The following is a 10,000-nucleotide window of genomic DNA, read 5'->3' on the forward strand; positions in this document are numbered from 1 at the left end:
TCAAATTATTTACAACAAAAAAAAAAAAAAAAAAAAATTTTTTAAATGTAACATATATGTATATGTTTATTTGAAAATTCATATATTTATAATATTAGATTATTTTTAATGTTTCAATTATTTGATTATTATTATTATATTTTTAATATTTATACATGCATGCTAATAATATATATATATATATATATTAGGTTAGATAACAAAATACATGGTTTATATTATTTTTAGGATGATATTATTTATATTTGTAAACAATATGGTTGATAAAATGGATACATATATATATTAATAATATAATATTTATATAATTTATATTAAATAAAATATAATTATTATTACGTTAAAATGGATAATGCAATAAGAATAATATATATATATTTTTTTTTTGATGTGATATTTATAATATTGGTTGTAGGGATAAATAAGGATATAAAGGTACGAACATAAAAAAATTTGTATATATATATATATGTTAACGTTTTAGAACATGAAAATTAAATCAAAATAATTATAAATAAATAAATAAATAAATAAATATATATATATATATATATATATATGGATGGATGGATGGATATTATGTGGATGCATATTTATTATATTAAAAAAAAAATAAAAAATAAAAATGAAAATATAATCAATTATTTATATAATATAACAATATTATACATAATTATATTATTTATAATATACGATAAGGTATTATTATAATTTTTCTTTTTTTTTTTTTTTTTTTTTTTTTTTTTTGTGGTCGTCATTATTTATATATAAGGATTCAATATATTATAATATATATATATATATATGTGCACCTTTTATTTTTATATTTGTAAGTATATATAAAAAGTATATAATATGTTTATACATTTTTATGTAACTACTTAATTTTACATATCATTTATATATGCATACGACGGTATAGGCTTGTCATTATAATACTTATTATATATATATTAAATATATTATTATTTATTTTATTTTATTTTATTTTATTATTTTTTTCTACATCCTCCTGATAATAATAATATAATGGCATTCATATATCTTGAATGGTATGACATAACATTTTTATCAGATAATTTAATAATAGTAGAAGAAAACGTAGCTATATATGTCTTATATGAATAGAAGAATATAATATATATACACACACATGCATGCACATAAATATATATATATATATATATATATATATATATATAATTACAGCTTGATTTATTTATTGCATACTCGTTTAATATATTGTACCAATGTATTTTAGTTGCTGCATTTTTTACTAACGATGAGGAATTATATTGAAAGTCTCGAGGGCAATAAAAATGGGTGGATGCTTAAAAAAAATATATTAAAAAGAGAAATAAACAAAAAAACAGATGAAAAAGCTAACACATCATATGATACAACCCAATATGATAATGATTATTTTTGGAGATGGATAAGGCTACTAAAATATGAGATAAAAAATGAAGTATGGAATACTCCAAGTTATTTAATATTATACAAATATTTGACAGATGTAAATAGGAGTAATATACATGATACATCACATAATGAATTAAGAAATAATGAAGAGAGTGAAAGTAGTACTGAACAAATAGAACAAATAAAACAAATAAAACAAAATAATGAACAAATCGAAAAAATCGAACAAATAAAACAAATAGAACAAAATAATGAAAAAATCGAAAAAATCGAACAAATAAAACAAAATAATGAACAAATCGAAAAAATCGAAAAAATAGAACAAAATAATTATCAAATAGAACAAAATAATTATCAAATAGAACAAAATAGTGAACAAATTGAAGGACCGAATAATATAATAGATACCAATTCAATGAAGAACATAAATTATTATATATGGAGAGAAATACAAAAAAGCGTGTTGCAGTATATGCTGAAACATTATGACGATAAAGATAATTATTCTCATATATTATTTGAATGGGATATTATTATTAATAATTTTCTAGAAGATGAATTAAAAATAAAGATAAAAGAAAGAGATAGACAAATAGATGAAGCATTGAAAAAAGAAAACATTTCACATATATATCTTAATATAGACATAAATAAATTTATAGAAGAAAAATTAAAAGATAAAATAAAAAATAATATAAATGAAGATACAACTTGTGACATACATACTATTAATAAAAAATTAGTACCTGTAAGAAGATATAATTTAAATACAGATAATATTTTAGAATATTTAAAAGATATATATAATAAATATAAAAAAAATAAAAATATTATTAAGTTAAAAGAAGATATTATGAAAGAATTCGAAAAGGTGATATACGAAAAAAAAAATATATATATAAAAAATGAATTTAAAAATATTGAAGATATTAATAATTTTGATGACTACAAAGATTATTGTAAAGATTTATATAGAAATATAAATGATTTTATAGATATATTTTTTACTAATGATATTGTAGAAGATAAAACGACAAAAGAAATACAATGTATTATAAAAAATATTCGTCAGTTGGTCGGAATAAATTATTTTGATAAATATATGGAAAGAATAAAAATAAAGAAAATGGAAGAATTAAAAGAATCTGAAGTGACTGATTTATTAGATAATTTTAAAGATTCTGATGGGTTCAATAAATCTATAACTTCTGACAAACTTGCATGTGCCTATTTTTATAAGGATGAATATGAATATCCTCAATGTTTTAGATTCTTTAAAGAATGGTTAGAAAACATTTCAAAAGAAAAAACAAAATGGGAAGAGTTTTTAAACAAAATAAAATATGAAGATAAAGATCAATATGAAAAGTATTTAGAAATATATCGATCATATTTATATGATGCTAGGCAAATATATAACACTTATGAAAATACATGTAAAGATGAAAAATATTCAGGACCAATACATTCTGATGAATATGCACAGATAATATATAATATTTGGCATAGTTTAAATATGAACACATCTGATGATATTTCTAATTTTTTTAAGATACCGAAATTTTTGTTATCTGATGAGGGAAGTGTGAAGTCAAAGGTTGATATTAAATCGGAGGAGCATAAAACTAGAAGAATAGATAATACCCCTAATTATAATAATAATGATAATAATAATAATGATAATAATAATAATAATAATGATAGAGGAATAAGTGGATTTTTACAAGGTGATACAAAAATATATAAAAGTGACAATATATTACCACATAATATTAATAATGATGATCTTAGTTTAGATTTGTCTACAAAATTTCCACATTTGATTCTTTTTAAAGAAAAGGAAGCTAAAGATATGTCAGATGATATAATTATTAAACACAAATTTTATTGTTCTAGAAATGTAAATAATAATGATCAAATGGGTATATGTAAATATAACCTTAATGATAATATGAGAAAGAAAGGAATAAAACATCAAGGCATATATCACAATGACATGTATCATCATGACAATAAGATGAATAAGAAAACATATGATTTATCTGAATATATTTATATCCCAGAGAGAAGAAAAGACATATGCACAAAATATTTTCAAGAAATTAATTTCAATAAGAATATAAATTTGAAAAGACAATTATTAGAAGCTATTATAAAAACATGTGTTGTTGTTGCTAAAAATTTGCTAGAAAAACATGAAGGAGATATTCATAAAACAATGAGAGATATTAAAAATAGTTTTTTTGATATAAAAGATATTGTTATAGGATTAGACATTGTAGAAAATAATCATGATGCATATATAGAACCAATAATAAAAAAAATATTTGAAGAAGGAAATAATAATATGGAAAGGGATCGAGTTTTTTGGTGGGATTTACATAAAAAAATTATATGGGCAGGAATGATTAATCAAATTCAAAAGGAAATCAAAGAAAAAAAAACAACAAAACAAAAAAAAGAACAAGAAGATATATATATCGATCTGTCTCTTCCTAGTGACCAAATTGATCAGTTTAATAGATGGTATATAGAATGGACAGAACAATATTGTAATCAAAAATTAATAAAAATGAACGAATTGAAAAAGCAATGTTATAATAATAAAAATATTAATGTGTGTAATAAAAATTGTAAGAACAAATGTAATCATTTTTATAAATGGAATGATAAAAAGAAAAAAGAATGGAATGAACTAGCCAAAAAATTCGAGCAAATGAAAAATGAAGGTAATTATAAAAATATATATATAAATAATTTTACTCCAGAAATGTTTTTGTCATTAAATTGTAAGACATGTGATTGTATACCTAAGGAAGGGAAATTATTTGAACAGAGTTATGATGAATATCGTGAAGTGTGTAAGGCATGTCCACAGAAAAAAGGAAATGAAAAAAAAAAGGAACATGGGCTAGAAAGTGGGCATAAGGGTCACGTTAGGTCGAGGCGTAGGCGTGATACAAGTAGTATAATTGTAAAACCAAGTAATAAAATTAGAAAAAAGACATACATATATATATACATACATATATATATATATATATATAATTTATTCATTTTTTATTTTGTATAGGTAAAGAAAATTTAAAAACTTTAATCAGTGTGCAGTGTGAACCAAGATATAGTTATAAACTGGATTGTGTTACAGATCAAAATATGTTTAGTGTTTGTAATATGATCCATGATATTGATAAAACATCTAAATGTCCGGGAAAAAAAAGTGAAAATAAAGATGTTGATACTAACATTTCTCATTTTAATGATAATTCTGGAGATGTAAAATATGGTGTATATTGTCCTCCAAGAAGAAAAGAAATATGTCTCGATGCTGTCAATAAAATGTTTACAGATGACAAATCCAATTGTCTAATAGATGCTTTTGTATCTGTGGCCAAAAAAGAAGGTGAATTATTATGGGAACAATATGAAGATAAGAATAAAGCTATGACGGCAATAAGAAGAAGCTATGCAGATTTAGCAGATATTATTAAAGGTACTGATCTATGGCTAGAGGACGATCACACCAAAAAAGCGAGTGAAAATATAAAAAATGAATTTTATTTAGGAGATAAAAACAATGATGGAATTACACGTAAACAATGGTGGGAAAAATATAGAAGGGTAATATGGAAAGGAATGTTATGTGGAATTCAAGATAAAGTTAATTCCACATTTCCATCTGAACGATTATGTTTTTTTCATAAAGATTTTGATGAAATACCTCAATCATTGAGATGTTTTGTTGAATGGACTGAAAAATTTTGTGAGGAAAGAAAAAAAAAAATTGAGGAATTTAAGATGAAAGTGGATGAAGAGAATAAAACTAAAATTTCTAAAGAGTTAAAATCATGTAATGAAACAAATGGAGAATCATATACAGAATCATGTAGATCATACAAAGAATGGACAGATAAAAAACGTGATGAGTACAATCAACAACTTAATAAATATAATTCTGATAAAAATAATGGTAAATATAATGATATCGAAGATGCTAATAGTGATAGCGCTAGTCAATATTTAGTAAAAAAATGTCCTAATTGTAATATGGAAGATATTGAAAAAGAAGCATTTGGTTATCCTGAAGGGTATGAAAATACATGCAAATGTTTAATAGAACCTAAAAATGAGGAGAGGGTATCAAGTGAATCTGAGGAAAGTTCGGTTGAAGAGGAAGAACCTCCAAAAGATAAAGATGCTAAAGAAGAGATTAGTGAATCGGATATAAATACACAAGAGGTATCTCCTAATACTCCGACAATAGATGGAAGAGAAGAAGATCATATCGAAATTACAGATACACCTGTTGAAAAAAATGATTTTAAGAATTATAATTTTCCAACCTTCTTAACAGCCGTAGGTGGTATAATTATTTTAGTAACATTATTATATAGGGTAAGATATGAACATATAAAACGTATGAATAAATATAAATCTGCATATAGTATGTTTATATTATGACATAAACACATACATACATACATACACACACATATATATATATATATATATATATTAATTTATATATGTTCCTTTCTTTTAGTATACCTTTTTGGGCTTATTGTTTGGAAGAAAAAAGAAAGATGTTAAGAAAAAAAGGATCGATATGATAAATATATTACACATACCTACAAATAATTATAATATGCCAAATGAAAAAGATATAAATAGTTATGAATTTTTTGGATCTGATCCTGTTGAATTATATGATATAAAATCTAAGAAACATTGTGGTATAACTAGCCAATCTTATATCTGTATTGAAAACCCTTATGCTGCCATATTATCAGAAAGAGAACAAAGAATATTAGAAGAATCCAGTGATTCAGATATTGATTATGAGCATGAAGAAATGGATTTAGAGAATATGTTTCTAAAAAAGAAACCCAAAAATAAAACATTAATTGAAATACATTTAGAGAAGAGAAAAAATATGAATAATAGGGAAGAGGGGTCAAATAGAAAGGTTCCAAAGAATATAACATGGTTTGAAATACACATGAAAGGAAAGGATAATAATAAAGAGGATATTCATATAAAATATGATATAGATAAAATTAGTGATAATAATAATAATAAGGGTGATAGTATGTATTATGATGAATATGATGAATATGATGAATATGATGAGTATGATGAATATGATAGTATGGATTATGATGAGTATGATGAATATGATAGTATAGATTATGATGAGTGTGACAATATAAATTATGATGAGTGTGACAATATAAATTATGATGAGTGTGACAATACAAATTATGATGAGTGTGACAATATAAATTATGATGAGTGTGATAATATTAATTACAATAAAGATGATATACCTGATTATATTTATGATAAGCCTAATAAATGTAGCGAAGAAGAAAACATAAGACATATGGAACATATACATGATATATTAAAAAAGAATACAGATGAATTAATATCTATATTTATAGAGAGTTATAATAGAAAATTAGATGACGAAGAATATAATAATATTTTATGCATTTTAGAAAATAAAACAAAAGAAGATGATCAGAACAATATTGTTAATATGAGAGAAGATAATAAAAATGATATGCATAAGGAAACTACAAAAAGGGTAGACACTACTTTGAGTGATAATATATGCGATAAGAACAAAAAGAAGAAGAAGAAGAAGAAAAAAAAAAATAAGAAGAAGAAGAAAAAAAGAAAGAATAAGAATAAGAATAAAAATAAAAATATATCAATATGTAAAAATACATATGATCAAAAATTATTATGGGAAGAATGGTTTAATCGTAAAAATGAAGATTTTCTTAATTCTTTGAATGAGGAATATACTCATATTAATTTAAATAACTTTATAGATAATGATAACAACTACAAAAATGCAAATTATATATTAGATGACGTGAATAAATATCCTCTGACTAGTTATCTAAATAATATATACAAGTATTTTATAGAAAAGGGTGTTCAATATTTCGACGACATAAATAATATACTGAAGAATAACATAAATGAAGATAAAACACATAATAATAATTATAATGATAATAATAATACTATTAATAATTATTATTATGATGAAGAATATGAGTATGATATGTATCCAGGTTTGAGAAATCCAAAAAGAAATTATAAAATATTGTGTGAAGAAATAAGAGAAGAATGGAATGTTATAAACAATGTAGATAAAGATAAAAAGAAAAATAACACATCTTTAGTAAAAATAATATCACTTAATGATATTATAAATACAATGAGAGAAGATAAAACTAATGATAAAATGAGAAAGGAAGATGTGAATAATAGGAATGTCAAAAAGGAAACTAAAAAATGGTCAGGGAATAGTAATGATATTGATTATATAGATGAAAGTGATGATAGTGATGATAGTGATGATAGTAATGATAGTAATGAAAGTGATGATAGTGATGATAGTGATGATAGTGATGATAGTAATGATAGTGATGATAGTAATGAGAGTGATGATAGTGATGATAGTGATGACAGTGATGATAGTAATGATAGTGATGACAGTAATGATAGTGATGACAGTTATGACAGTAATGATAGTAACGATAACAATGACAGTAAAGCTAATGATAAAAGTGATGACAGTAATTATAGCGATAAAGATAATATGAATAAAAACCATCTAAGTGATGACAAAAAGTGCACATTCATTATTCCTCCTAAATATTATAATAGTAATATAAAAGAAAATGAAAATTATATGGGATATGATATAATACCCAAAGTATATAATGAAATGTTAGAAAAAGATGGATATAACAATTTTTCTGATTATAATAAAATAGAAGAAAATAGAATAAAAGAAAATGTTAGTTGTCCTTCAGATGATAATAAATATAATTTAAAAGATGATGATGTTTTTGAATATAATGAAGTTAATTATAATAGTAATAAAGATGAGAAACCTTTTGATCCTTCAGAAGTGATAAGTATATGTGACATTTGTTGTAATGATAAAAAAAGAAAAGATAATCATCTAACTTGTGATTGTATCTTATATAAAAGAAAGGATAATGTTTGTTATTGCAGTGTATGTAAAGAGAAAGAAAAAAATATGAGAGAAGATTTATTAGTTGTTAAATATAATGAATATCCGATTAGATTACCTGATCCTTTGAATCTTCTATATTTATTAATATCTCGAAAACTTTGGAAAGCAGTAAAATATTTTTTCTTTTTCTATTACTTATTCAAGGTAAAAAAAAAAAAATATATATATATATATATTTATTTATTTATTTATTTATATATACATTAATTCATTATTTATTATTTTTTTTTTTTATTTCATTTTATTTTTTAGTGTACCCTTTTGAAATTATTATTTCAACGATATGGAAAGAGGCCAACACGACAAATTATTATTAAAAGCAAAAAAGAAAGAACTCAAGAAATATGTTTTTATCCTATAAAAGAAGAAAATAAAAAGGCATATGTGAATTATAAAGATGAGCCCCATTTGATAAATAAGAAAAAATGTATGTGTGTTGATTGTTATTGTAAGAATTGTAATAATCTGTCAGATATTCCAAATGAATGTACTTGTTCAAAAATAAATGAAGATACAAATAATGATATGATAAACATATCTGAAATATTTTATCGTTTCATTAAATTTATAACAATAATTGAAATATATTTGTGTGTAATAGAGGAAATTAAAATGGAAGAGTGGGAAAAAAAGAAACCAAACTTTTTTATGATTTTTGTAGAAGAAATTGAAGAGATCGACGATATAAAAGATGATATAAATAATAAGAACAATGATGCTATTATATTCTATGGTCATCGAGATAAGAGAAAAAAAACAAAAAAAAGAAAAAAAAATAATAAAATAAATGAAATAAATAATTGTGATGAGGACTGTCATATTAATTCAATATATAACATAAAAGATAATGAAGAAAATGTTAATAAAATAAAAAAAAGATATGAAAAGAAAGAGAAAAAAAAGGTAACAATTCCTAAAAGTAATGAACAATTAATTGATGAGTGTTTAAAAAAAAGAAATGATTTAATGAAAAATATTTATGATGAAAAGATAAATATAAGGAATGATAAATTGTATGATGAAAAAAATGAAAAACTTGAAGAAACAAGTAAAAAAGAACAATCAAATGAGTATAATAATAAGGATTATTATTTTCCAGTGGAGGATAAAAAAAATGTTATTTTTTTAAATATATTCAATAAATATAATAAATTCTGGAAAGAATTAATAAAGAAAAAGAATTGTATGCTAGAATTATGGAGAAAAGAAAAATGGTTCCAAGAATTAAAAGAAAGATGGATAAATGAAGAAAAATATATTTTACATGAACAAGATAAAGAAAAAGAAAAATACCTGAACAGGTCAGGTGATAAAAATGAAAATTTGCACACAGAAAAAAGAAAAAAAAATATAAACAGCAAAAGAGATGATAATAATAATAATAATAAAAATGATGATGATGATGGTGATAGTAATAATTATTATGATAATGTTGCAAACAAATTTTTAAAAAGGAAAGAAATAGTATGGAGAATAATTATACAAAACATTTTATTAAATTTAGAAATATGGGAT

General features: G+C 22.3%; 1 protein-coding gene across 1 annotated transcript in view; it reads left to right on the forward strand.

Annotated features, from left to right (window-relative positions):
* Positions 1 to 1,282: 1,282 nt before the first annotated feature.
* The window catches only part of PGSY75_0113800 (DBL containing protein, unknown function), a gene marked incomplete at both ends in the record, with an annotated part of 9,090 nt that continues 372 nt past the window's right edge, over positions 1,283 to 10,000 (forward strand). The window contains 4 exons of the mRNA XM_018783679.1: positions 1,283 to 4,406; positions 4,496 to 5,817; positions 5,966 to 8,629; positions 8,738 to 10,000. The exon at positions 8,738 to 10,000 is cut by the window's right edge and continues 372 nt beyond it. Coding sequence (XP_018643963.1) covers positions 1,283 to 4,406; positions 4,496 to 5,817; positions 5,966 to 8,629; positions 8,738 to 10,000 — 8,373 coding nt within the window. The remainder of the gene's footprint in view (positions 4,407 to 4,495; positions 5,818 to 5,965; positions 8,630 to 8,737) is intronic.

This window comes from Plasmodium gaboni, chromosome 1 (assembly GCF_001602025.1).
Source record: "Plasmodium gaboni strain SY75 chromosome 1, whole genome shotgun sequence".
NCBI classification, from domain to species: domain Eukaryota; phylum Apicomplexa; class Aconoidasida; order Haemosporida; family Plasmodiidae; genus Plasmodium; species Plasmodium gaboni.